We start from the raw sequence: 13,513 nt of genomic DNA on the forward strand, positions 1-13,513 counted from the left end.
AGGTCTACAGCAATGACCACAAAACTACTGCTGAGCTGAAAACAGCCATTCAGGAGGTCATCGACACCATCGATGTTCCGACACTTCAGCGAGTCACACAGAATTTCAATTTTCGTCTGCGCCACGTCATCACCAATGATGGCAGGCATATCGAACATGTTGTTGTTGTTGTTGTGGTCTTCAGTCCTGAGACTGGTTTGATGCAGCTCTCATAGTAAAGCTGCATGCCCTCGGGAAAAATTACGGCTGTAGTTTCCCCTTGCTTTCAGCCGTTCGCAGTTCCAGCACAGCAAGGCCGTTTTGGTTATTGTTACCAGGCCAGATCAGTCAATCATCCAGACTGTTGCCCCTGCAACTACTGAAAAGGCTGCTGCCCCTCTTCAGGAACCACAAGTTTGTCTGGCCTCTCAACAGATACCCCTCCGTTGTGGTTGCACCTACGGTACGGCTATCTGTATCGCTGAGGCACGCAAGCCTCCCCACCAACGGCAAGGTCCATGGTTCATGGGGGGGATATCGAACATGTCATAATATAAATCCGAATATCTGTAGTAACGTTTACATGTTCAATAAAGTGTGTGCACGCCGCAGTTTGTAACTAATTTGCGTTTTTCTTCATATAGTTCAGTAATTGTCACTGCGTATGTACTGTGCTTTGTTATGCCAGTTTTTTTCAATAAAAAAGCACGCAACGGTCCTGTGCCATATATTCCAGGTGGAATAAAAACGAACAGGTAAACATTCAGTACATGTTCCTGATTCATAAAACAAGATAATGTATTATCTGCAATGGTTCATAAACACATTACATCCATTTCCAGAATGAATCACACTTTGCGAATCAAAAATGCATGGTAGGCCGGACTCGAACCTGCCACCTTCGCCTCCAGAGGCAAGTGCGCTATCGGCTGAGTTACCCAAGCACAGCCCTACTTCTGCTAGTCCCTCGTCTCCTGTCATCCAAACTTCACAGAACTTTTCCTGTATACTTTGTTGCAGCGGCAGCCCATTTTTAGCGGAGTGAGCAGGAGAACTTTTGCGAGGCTCCAGATATAGCAGAAGAGGTACTGCCAGAAGTAGGCCAGTGAGGACGGGTCGAGAGTCGTGATTCATGAGTGCAGACTTACTGTTTTGTGTAATAATGGAGTTTTTTTCTTTTTGACGAAGGCGAAGAAAATAAATGCAGTTGCACTTCAGAGTCTTAATTTTACTCTGAACAGAATTTAGTGAACAAAACCTTGGACATATGTTTCATGCACAAGAAATTTTAACAACATATCATCAACATAAATATCACATCTGCACCTTGTTGTAGTACACGTAATTTTCTGATTTTGGATAACGTTTGTACTGTGGCAACTGTTACAGTACTGCTTCGTAATTTCTGTAATTTACATATGACGACGAGAATCGAGAGAAAATGTTCTGCAACAAGAACTAAACATCATTTTATATTGTTTAAAGTATTAAACATTTTAATGACTCTGATCCAGCAACCGTACGCTATTTTAATTACGGACGTATATACAGCCACTTCGGTTGCACAAAATTTTGTCAATTGACCACGTTTTCGATTTCACTAGGGAAATCTTGATCAGCATAAAAAAGCTACATGGAATATCTAAAAATATAATGACATGGACTGAAATAATATACACTTAATACTGTTACTTTCATAAATTACGTACAAACACAATGAACTTACATATAGTCACACCATGGTTTAAAACGTCGGAGCAAAAGTGCCCTCGTCAGTCAGAAATGTCATAAGAATAAAAACTAAACTGTACAGGTATAACATAATTGTCGAACAGATAAAATACTCCGTGGAATATGACAACCGCAAGGATCAAGAGCCGCATAATACGACCGCTACGGTCAGACTAAACGGCTAACACGCCGAGGCAGCCACGAGGTGGACATGAAAACAGATTCGCGCCATCTAGCAGGAAGTAATCGAAATATAGACAGTTTAAGAGCAAATGAGGCATTGCAAGGACAATTTGAAACACTACTGGTAACAAACAGGACTCGGTGTATGAAAGTTGCAACAAAACGTAACAATTTTTTTTGCACAAAACACAGTTCAGGTAACATACGAATAAAACATAAGATTGGAAGGAAGAACGATGTTTAGGAGACTACATAGAGGAAAGTTTCGTCATTCAGACAGTTTTAATGAACGGCTCTATACCTTAAAAAAAGTTTTTGTTGCGTAATTGCAGCTGTTCGTTAAGAATGAGACCGTCCTTTAGAGACAGATGTTTAAAAATTTGTAGCTCTTCTAAGATGTTAAACTTAAAGCCTTTTCTCTCTGAGTGCAAGATCTGGACGTCTTTTACATCTTTAGGATTATTCCCTGTGACTAATAAATGATTGCAGCGTCAGAACTGCGTGGTGAAGCTAAACGTTGCAGTTTCTGTTGGTGGCACCGAGCGCCGATTACGTCAGCATTTCCCCTCACACGGCTCCGCCTACCGCAAAGACCAACCTCTCATTCAGATTTTTGTTCATCATTTTGAGTAACTGTTTTCGAAGAATGCCCATGTGAAAAAATAGAACAGCGCTATTGTTTCACATCGGAACTACTCCATTCACCCCCCCCCCCCCCCCCACACACACACACACACGGTGTAATAATCGAACTGATTGGCGACTCCATGGAGTGTCCTGTGCACCACGACCATGTAATGGGTATACTTGGAAGGAGAGACAGCATTGGTCGTATTTTTTTGTTTTTGTTTTATTAAACGCAAAATCGATTTTCGGTCACTTAGTGACCATCTTCAGTGCTGTAATATATAAATTTAAATTGGTAGGCACTGGTGTCAACAAGCTTACAGCGATCACATAAACTGATCAGTTAAACTGATCACATAAACTGATCAGTTTATGTGATCGCTGTAAGCTTGTTGACACCAGCGCCTGCCAATTTAAATTTATATCTTACAGCACTGAAGATGGTCACTAAGTGGCCGAAAATCGATTTTGCGTTTAATAAAACAAAAAAAAAAAAAAACAAAAAAATACGACCAATGCTGTCTCTCCTTCCAAGTATAATAATCGAACTACTTCTTTTGTGCCACATATACTTGCTTCACACAGCCAAACAGAAACATTGGACGTGACGAAAGCTCGAAAAGTACTGAAACTCATTCACAAAGTGAAATTAAAATATTTACCAAAGATTTTGAAAAAATATATAATATAAAATAAATATATCGACACTCGATACTGCCATTCTGATATCTGTATGTCTATATATAGATGAAATATATCGATATTTTTGGAAAATGTATCGCTACATCGACATTTAATCATCGGCCCTACTTCCTCTATCCACCTCTGCATTGTGCGTCAGTTCGTAAGTTTGCGAGTTTAAGTTACGAATTCCGTCAGAGGATGCCTCTACTGACTCATTTTGCTTCGTGTTAACCCCACGAGCTTTCTCCTGAAAAATCTGGAAATATTTTGCTTGTGATAGAGTCTGGTAAGCCCTACGGCCAGCAGGTTCGTCTTTTCCTTAGGATTTCACACCATACGACATACGTCTAAGCGTCATCCGTTAACCGTGACTTAACTGTAGAGGGACAGGTCGCATTGGACCAATTCCCTAACGGAGCTGCTTCTTCACATCATCCAGAAAGGCTGGGATGCTTTCCCAGGAAAAGGTGTAATGGGATTAGTGTTGCCATAGGATCCACGGATGGGACAGGAACGTTTACACTGAAGTGACAAATATCGTGGGATACCCGCTAATATCATGTCCGACCTCTTTTTGCCCGGTGTAGTGCAGCAACTCAACGTGGCACCGAGTCAACAAGTCGTTGGAAGCCCCCCAGCAGAAATGATGAACGATGGTCCCTCTATACCCGTCCATGACAGTGAAGGCGTTGCCAGTACAGGATACTGTGCACGAACTCACCTCTCGATTATATCTCATAAATATTCCATGGGATTCACGTCGGGCGATCTGGGTGGCCACAAATCATTCGCTAGAATTGTCCAGAATGATCTTCAAACCAACTGCGATCAGTTGTGGCCTGGCAGAATGGCGCATTGTCATCCATAAAAATTCCATCGTCGTTTGGGACCATGAAGTCGATGAATGGCTGAAAATGCTCTCCAGGTAGCGGAACATAACCATTTCCGATCAATGATCGGTTCACTTGGACCAGCGGACCAAGTCCATTCCATATAAACACAGCCTACACGACTGTGGAGCGAGCCACCACCACCTTGCACAGTGCCTTGTGGACAACCTGGGTCCACGACTTCGTGGAGTCTATGCCACACTCGAACCCTACCATCAGCTCTTACCAGCTGAAATCGGGACTCATCTTACCAGGTCACGTTTTTCCAGTCGTCTAGGGTCCAACCGAAGTGCTCACGAGTCCATAAGAGGAGCTGCAGGCGATGTCGTGCTGTTAGCAAAGGTACTCGCATCGGTCGTCTGCTACCGTAGCCCATTAACGCCAGATTTCGCCGCACTGCCCTAATGGATACGTTCATCGCTCCTCCCACATTGATTTCTGTGTTTATCTCACGCAGTGTTGCTTGTCTGTTAGCACTGACGACTCCATGTAAACGCCGCTGCTCTCAGTCGTTAGGTGAAGGCCGTCAGAAACTGCGTCGCAGTGATGAGAGGCAATGTCTGAAATTTGGTTTTGTCGGCACTCTCTAAATATTGAATTCCCAGATGATTTTCGAAATGGAATGTCCCAGGCGTGTACCTCCAAGTACCATTCCTCATTCAAAGTCTGTTAATTCCTGTCTTGTGGCCATTATGGATTTCGAAACCTTTTCACGTGAGCCACATTAGCACAAATGGCTGCGCCGCCAAAACACTGCTCTTTTATGCCTTGTGTACGTGATATTACTGCCATCTATACAGGGTGTTACAAAAAGGTACGGCCAAACTTTCAGGAAACATTCCTCACACACAAAGAAAGAAAATATGTTATGTGGACATGTGTCCGGAAACGCTTACTTTCCATGCTAGACCTCATTTTATTACTTCTCTTCAAATCACATTAATCATGGAATGGAAACACTTTGCTACAGGAAATGTTCAAAATGTCCTCCGTTAGCGAGGATACATGCATCCACCCTCCGCCGCAAGGAATCCCTGATGCGCTGATGCAGCCCTGGAGAATGGCGTATTGTATCACAGCCGTCCACAATACGAGCACGAAGAGTCTCTACATTTGGTACCGGGGTTGCGTAGACAAGAGCTTTCAAATGCCCCCATAAATGAAAGTCAAGAGGGTTGAGGTCAGGAGAGCGTGGAGGCCTTGGAATTGGTCCGCCTCTACCAATCCATCGGTCACCGAAACTGTTGTTGAGAAGCGTACGAACACTTCGACTGAAATGTGCAGGAGCTTCATTGTGCATGAACCACATGTTGTGTCGTACTTGTAAAGGCACATGTTCTAGCAGCACAGGTAGAGTATCCCGTATGAAATCATGATAACGTGCTCCATTGAGCGTAGGTGGAAGAACATGGGGCCCAAGCAAGACATCACCAACAATGCCTGCCCAAACGTTCACAGAAAATCTGTGTTGATGACGTGATTGCACAATTGCGTGCGGATTCTCGTCAGCCCACGCATGTTGATTGTGAAAATTTACAATTTGATCACGTTGCAATGAAGCCTCATCCGTAAAGAGAACATTTGCACTGAAATGAGGATTGACACATTGTTGGATGAACCATTCGCAGAAGTGTACCCGTGGAGGCCAATCAGCTGCTGATAGTGCCTGCACACGCTGTACATGGTACAGAAACAACTGGTTCTCCCGTAGCACTCTCCATGCAGTGACGTGTCAACGTTACCTTGTACAGCAGCAACTTCTCTGACGCTGACATTAGGGTTATCGTCAACTGCACGAAGAATTGCCTCGTTCATTGCAGGTGTCCTCGTCGTTCTAGGTCTTCCCCAGTCGCGCGCGAGTCATAGGCTGAAATGTTCCGTGCTCCCTAAGACGCCGATCAATTGCTTCGAACGTCTTCCTGTCGGGACACCTTCCTTCTGGAAATATGTCTCGATACAAACGTACCTCGCCACGGCTATTGCCCCGTGCTAATCCATACATCAAATGGGCATCTGCCAACTCCGCATTTGTAAACATTGCACTGACTGCAAAACCACGTTCGTGATGAACACTAACCTGTTGATGCTACGTACTGATGTGCTTGATGCTAGTACCGTAGAGCAATGAGTCGCATGTCAACACAAGCACATAAGTCAACATTACCTTCCTTCAATTGGGCCAACTGGCGGTGAATCGAGGACGTACAGTGCATACTGACGAAACTAAAATGAGCTCTAACATCGAAATTAAGCGTTTCCGGACACATGTCCACATAACAACTTTTCTTTATTTGTGTGTGAGGAATGTTTCGTGAAGGTTTGGCCGTACCTTTTTGTAACACCCTGTATATAAGTGCATATCGCTATCCAATGAATTTTGTCACCTCAGTGTTCCGTCCGCCCCCGGTAGCTGAGTGGTCAGCGCGACAGAATGTCAATCCTGAGGGTCCGGGTACGATTCCCGGTTGGATCGGAGATTTTCTCCGCTCAGCGACTGGTTGTTGTGTTGTCCTATTCATCATCATTTCATCCCCATCGACGCGCAAGTCGCCGAAGTGGTGTCAAATCGAAAGACTTGCACCCGACGAAATGTCTATCCGACGGGAGGCCCTAGTTATATGACATTTACATTTACGTCAGTGTTCTACGGTCTTCGTACACGTCCCCGTGATTGCATCAGCCCATGCATGGCATGTAGTGTTACTTCTTGTCTCGTCATCGTTCTGTTTTATTCTCGAATAATGAGGTTACATTGCGTTTCAAAACTTTAACGGTTTGACTCAAAGTTATTAATGCGTTTCTGGTCGTTTTGTTACTTCCATTTCGACATACGGGGTGTTCAAAAAGTCTCTCCGCAGTGCCGTATGATTGTTAGCCGCCCATGCCGTATGCCGCAGTGAATATACCGAAATGAAACTCAGTGAAATACAAGTTATTAATTTATTGAATATTAATTTTTACTTACAAATTTTCACATTAAATGTTGAAAGGGTCCCTCCTGTTGTTGAATACACAATTCATTTCGTCTAATCATGTTTGCAAACACACGCTGTAACATTTCTCCTATAACAGAAGCAGTGAAAGTGGATATTGCAGTTTTCAATTCATCGGTGGATTTTGGACGGTTTTTATAGACAGTTGCTTTCGCTGCAAAAATGGCTCTGAGCACTATGGGACTTAACGTCTGAGGTCATCTGTCCCCTAGAACTTAGAACTAGTTAAACCTAACTAACCTAAGGACATCACACACATTCATGCCCGAGGCAGGATTCGAACCTGCGACCGTAGCGGTCGCGCGGTTCCAGACTGAAGCGCCTAGAACCGCTCGGTCAATCCGGCCGGCTGCTTTCGCTGCACCCCAGAAGAAAAAGTCAGGTGGTGTTAGGTCAGGCGATCGTGGGGGCCAAAGTCCCTGTGAAATTATGCGATTACCAAAAACATCAGCAAGCAGTGACATTGAAATGCGAGCTGTATGCGCGGTTGCGCTATCTGTTGAAAATAAGCGTTCAGTATTTCACTTTACACAAGTTCTCTTATGAATGGGTACAGAATATCACTGCAGTATCGTTGTGCGTTTATTGTTTCGTTAAAAAATATGGGACCTACAATCCGACGTCTAGAAATTGGAATCCAAACTTCTATTTTCACAGAATTTAGTGGTTCCTCATTAATACACAATGGATTTGCAGTACATACGAGAATTTTGAGAGTTCATGTACCCGGATGAATAAAACCACGCCTCATCAGTGAAAAACGTTTCATTAAGAATATACCTTCCATTTTGTTCAATGAAATTTTTGAACCAATGACAATAATGCAGTCTCTTGCCATGATCAGTATTTTTGAGTTCTTGCACGACTGTCGCTTTGTATGGGAAAAGTTCTACTTTTTTCCTTACAGCTGTATAGGCCGTTCCGACACTAGCATCGATTTCCTGGGCGAGTTTTCTTACTGGCTTGTTCGGACTCACGGAGATTTTATCGGAAATATCGAGTAGTTTATCCTCAGGCAAAACGCTAGGACGACCACTTCTCGGTGCATCTGTCACTGAACCCGTACTTCGAAATTTGTTAATCAAATCTCGCACAGTATGGCGATGTGGGAGTGTTGTCTCCGTGCAAACTGAATTAAATGTTTCACGAACTGAAACTGTGTACTTACCGCCAGCTTTGAACACATATTCGACTAAAAACACACGTTCTTTATTGGTTAGCATTTTAACAGTGACAAAAACGAGACAAACGAACAAAGGAATTAAACTTCAAACGTTCACGTCAACACGTAACGACAAAGACCAACGATACTACTGCCACCGGCTGAAATAAACGAAACAGTGGAATTTTGGTAGAGTCCACGTGAAGGGAAGTAACCCAGGCAGGCGAACAATCATACGGCACGCGCGGGTAACAATCATACGGCACTGCGGAGAGACTGAAACCTAGTATTACGACACAATATGAACCAAAACCAACTATATTAACCTTACGTATCATAGCCCAACGTGACTCATTGCACCGCCGGGCTTCATGACCATGACTTCTACAAGTTTCACGCTTTATTGGCACTGCCTTAGTACATAGTAATTCTTGTGCTGATAGATTAGTCAGCCGTAAGTACCGTTGGCTATAAGTTACCCCAAAACTGTGAAAGATCTGCAGAATCTTGTTGCCTATAAAGTGTGACTTTAAATTTCATATGCAGATCCTTCCTACTCAACTTAGCCCCCAAAAATAAAAGAAAGAGGCCAACAAAAATTGGTCACTGAAAGCACCGAATAGTGACAGGTTTCGATGGCTGCTGGTATACAGGTACGGCTCCCTGATGGTATCGAAGCTGTCATCAGCACCTCTGGCGTACAGCGTGTTGAACTGCAGTTTATTCTGGCACTAAATTTCTGCTGACTCCAAATTTGTAGGTGCCTGTCAGATGCGTGGCGTGGGATAGAGGAGCGGTGGTGCGGTTGTGGAGTCATGTGCATTGCCAGGGCGCTGATGAGACATCATTAAGTTCACAGTCGTCTGTTAGCAAATGGTAGCCATGCTGAACGCGCGTTGCTCGGCGGTGCAGTATGGTATATAAGTGCCCGGCAAAGGAATCAGGAGACTCAGACGTCTGGAGTCAGTGCTGTGGTCCCGTCATTGTAAGATCCAGTGGCCAACGATTTGCTACAGCCAGAATGCCTGTGGACGTCTGTCAGAGCCTCAGCACTCTCCTTGAGTGAAGCTGCATGCTCTTGTTGCCTGTTGTATAGAGGAAAGTCCCAGCAGCAACATAGAGGGCAGCTCGAGATACGGTCCCAACACACAGCCAGTGAGGTGGTACTTACACCGCCCATGAGTGACAGCACAGGCGCCCCATCCCCAAGTTGAACAGCTTGTGATGCACCGATTGGTTCTTCATTCATGGAAGAGTGGACCAGCCCTCATCTTTAGTCAGTCACCATTGTGTCCAGCAGGAGCGTAGCTCACATAGTTGAAGTTCCCCCAATGGCTAGATGGTTGCGGATCCGTAGCGGTTGACTCTAAGACGGCAGCAGCTGTAGACAGACACTTCTTAGTTTTTACCAGCGCTTCCTGAAACTTGCGAGGTTCACCTTCCTTCGGTATCTGTGATGCACGTAGAATGGCCTGCTTCTGAGAATGAGTGGAAGGAAGGTGAGGGTTTTATAGCAGTCGATAAACTGATGCCCCTCTGTGCATGACCGAACATTCTCCCATTTTCTTATCTTGACAGCGCTCTTACAAGGGGAGGCCGCCAATTGTGAAGTTCAGATTCGATTCATACTGTGCATAATAAAAGCTCATGGCCAGAGGTGTAATGTGGCAAAGCACCAAGATGCACTTCTCAGCCGTTGTCGAGAAAATCGACAATTAAATGAAACCGTTGCGGTGAAATACTCTCTATGATTAATGGTTTTCTACAGCGTCGTGGCGCAGCGGTAAGCGCTCGGGTTTGTAATCCGAAGGTTGCCGGATCGAATCTCGCGCCATGCAATTTTTTTTATTATTAGTTTTTTGTAATTCAAATATATATAAACTATTAATGAATTGCTTATGCATGTTGGTGAAGGCGGATTGCTCTCCAATTGTACCGCCTCCATTTTTCCGTTTTTTTTAACAGGGTGTACCAAAACTCTCCCGTCCGCAGTGATTTTCGACGATGTTATAAGTTGCGCTAGGGACCGCATCTACCTTCTTTCGAAGTTAGCAGGCAACTACGCTGTTAAGCGGCGGCTCGTTTCGGCCCATTCAACATCTGTCCTTCAAGTGTAACGAGCGAGTAACGGAGTTTATATTTCATACCTGCCACAGCGAATTTGTGTTCGTGGGATCTCATTTCTAATTCGAACGTTTGACTTACGTTATACGTATTCGTTTCGAAATATCGTTTCTACGTCTTCCATTAACTATACGTGGTTAACATTATGAAGACAATTAATAACACTCGTGAAATACAACTTTGTTTGCGGAAAACATAATGATGTTCGAAGTCGCCAGTTTTTCCACGACAAACGACTTTCAACAACTTATTATATGCATAATTGTTGCAACTGATTGCCGGGAAATATATATATATATATCTGAATTACAAAAAACAAATACTAAAAAAAAAAAAGTTCCATGGTGCGAGATTCGAGCCGGCGACCTTCGAATTACAAACCCGAGCGCTTACCGCTGTGCCACGACGCTGTATAAAACTATTAACCGTAGAGAGTATTTCACCGCAACGGTTTCTTTTAACTGTCGATTTTCTCGACAACGGCTGAGAAGTGCATCTTGGTGCTTTGCCACAATATACCTCTGGCCATGAGCTTTTATTATGCGCAGTATGAATCGAATCTGAATTTCGCAACTGGCGGCCTCCCCTTGTTAGCTGGCCTATTGTTTAACTTCGGGGTTTCAGAGCGTCCCCTCCCATTTTCTTATCTTGACAGCGCTCTTAGCTGGCCTATTGTTTAACTTCGGGGTTTCAGAGCGTCCCCTTACGCAAGGTTTGTAGCCCGAAAGACGTTCTTGTGTCGTGTCTAGGTGAAGTTGCTACATGTAGCCCCGTTACAGAAGAGCATTGCGTCTGAAACTGTTGTCTAATTAATGAATCAGGGTCTCCTGGAGTTCTCTCTCGCATATTATGGGCTATAAGCTCTTTGTCTGTTTGTACTTCAGTCCTTCCAGATGTTTACATTCGTTGTGCCACCGTTGCGTGCCTGGTGGATATGTTCCACTTAGAATCGTGCCAACTGATCTTAACAAAATTTTATTTGTACACTTCATTGCTATTCTGTACTGCAATTGTACTTTGTCATTTGATTAACTGGGCAGTGTCTCACCAAACGAGTTTCTATCTTCTTCCGCCGGCCGGTGTGGCCGAGCGGTTCTGGGTGCTTCAGTCTGGAACTACGCGACCGCTACGGTCGCAGGTTTGAATCTTGCCTCGGGGATGGATGTGTGTGATGTCCTTAGATTAGTTACGTTTAAGTAGTTCTAAGTTCTAGGGGACGACCTCAGATGTTAAGTCCCATAGTGCTCAGAGCCATTTCCTACCTTCTTCCCATCGGTGGTGCTCAACTTATAAATTTTTTGTGTACTTTTGGACAGTTACTAATAAAACACTCACTGAAATTGCAGTTTTTTTGTGTTTTTCCAAGCTTATAAACACTTTTCTTGACAACAATAGCTGTATCACTATGGATGAACACTGCTGTTTTATGTTCCCGTATTATGATTTTACTAATTATAACTTCCTTTTCAGGAACCTAAGCCAACAAAGTGTCTAACTCCTTCCTACAAGACGTTCTCACTGCATGAAAGACTTCGGGATGGCACAGGCGGAAAAGAACACAGCTCTGAGGAATTGTGGAAAAAGCGATCTCCTTTTGAATGGAACACAAAATACCCAAACTGCCCCGAGTAATTTGAGAAAATTACGGCAAACAGTTTATGGGAATAACCTGAAACAGTCGACACAGTAAAGGTTACTGAGCTAACTTATTTGTTATAAAACAACATACTGCTCTGTTTTGAGAAGGTGATGGAATGGCATTTAGAAAATGCAATCAGCTGTGTGGTGACAACACTATGTAATTGGATTTTCCCATTCACTAACTGCATGTGGCAAGCCGTTCTTGCGTCACAAAATTTCCCTGATGGAAAAAGGCAAATTATTAAAAATGAGTCAGAATGATGATCTACCACACCCATATCCCAATAATTAAATATAAAATTTCATTTATCTGGATTTCTATTTTAGAAACAATCTAAACATTACATATTTGTAATAAACAAATATATGCACAAAACACAAGGTAATAAATGATGAACTGCAAGTCAAGTAGATATAACACTGAGTAATAAAGATGGGCGCCATTGGTAAGCATTTTTACGAAAAATGTGAAAGACAGGGCTATAAAACATTTGAAAGAAAAATTGCAATAACAAGTTGTTAATGGTAAATCCAAAATAAAAAGTTTCATATTTCAATATTACACACTTCTAAATAATGTACTTTTAATTATTATTTAACTGTCTTTACGTCTCTCTATTGTACAGACATTGTCAGACAAAGTTTGCTATTTCTATTTAATTCCTTTAATATGCTTGCAGTTATTTTCTCATGTTAAACTGCTTTGTTTTTCCTTTACTTTCGTGTTAACGATAAAGCCACTTTGTTTCATTATCGTACACTGGGAATATGTAGTATAGGACTTGTTTTAAATTTGTTGTCGCAGAGAAATGTACAAGAGGAGCAATGAACATAATGTTATACTACATATTTCATATATTATACTTGATACCCATCCACCAGTTTTTGACTTTTCAGTGTTTGTAGATAAGATCTGTAGGGGATATGTTAATGTTGCAGGCATTTTTTGCTGTAAATGAATTTAAATATTGTACATAAATAATTGTTACCACTGACAGCTGTTACTAACTTGTATGCTCTGAGGCTGGCTGTATGATGATGAAACCAAAATCCAATAAATAAATAATGTAAACAACTCTTTAAATGTGTTGTTCATTTGTATCCTGCAACATGTATCAAACAATAATGAATACAAATTTATTAAGCTATAGTACTTGACATATCTTAGCTGCACATCTCACTTTATACACTCCTGGAAATTGAAATAAGAACACCGTGAATTCATTGTCCCAGGAAGGGGAAACTTTATTGACACATTCCTGGGGTCAGATACATCACATGATCACACTAACAGAACCACAGGCACATAGACACAGGCAACAGAGCATGCACAATGTCGGCACTAGTGCAGTGTATATCCACCTTTCGCAGCAATGCAGGCTGCTATTCTCCCATGGAGACGATCGTAGAGATGCTGGATGTAGTCCTGTGGAACGGCTTGCCATGCCATTTCCACCTGGCGCCTCAGTTGGACCAGCGTTCGTGCTGGACGTGCAGAC

The 13,513-nt window shown here is 43.0% G+C and overlaps 1 protein-coding gene across 1 annotated transcript in view; it reads left to right on the top strand.

Annotated features, from left to right (window-relative positions):
- Positions 1 to 13,092, top strand: part of LOC124551112 (gamma-interferon-inducible lysosomal thiol reductase-like) — a 67,113-nt gene extending 54,021 nt beyond the window's left edge. Inside the window, exon 6 of the mRNA XM_047126051.1 lies at positions 11,844 to 13,092. Coding sequence (XP_046982007.1) covers positions 11,844 to 12,005 — 162 coding nt within the window. The 3' untranslated portion in view covers positions 12,006 to 13,092. The remainder of the gene's footprint in view (positions 1 to 11,843) is intronic.
- Positions 13,093 to 13,513: the final 421 nt, after the last annotated feature.

Source organism: Schistocerca americana, chromosome 9 (assembly GCF_021461395.2).
Source record: "Schistocerca americana isolate TAMUIC-IGC-003095 chromosome 9, iqSchAmer2.1, whole genome shotgun sequence".
Classification (NCBI taxonomy): domain Eukaryota; kingdom Metazoa; phylum Arthropoda; class Insecta; order Orthoptera; family Acrididae; genus Schistocerca; species Schistocerca americana.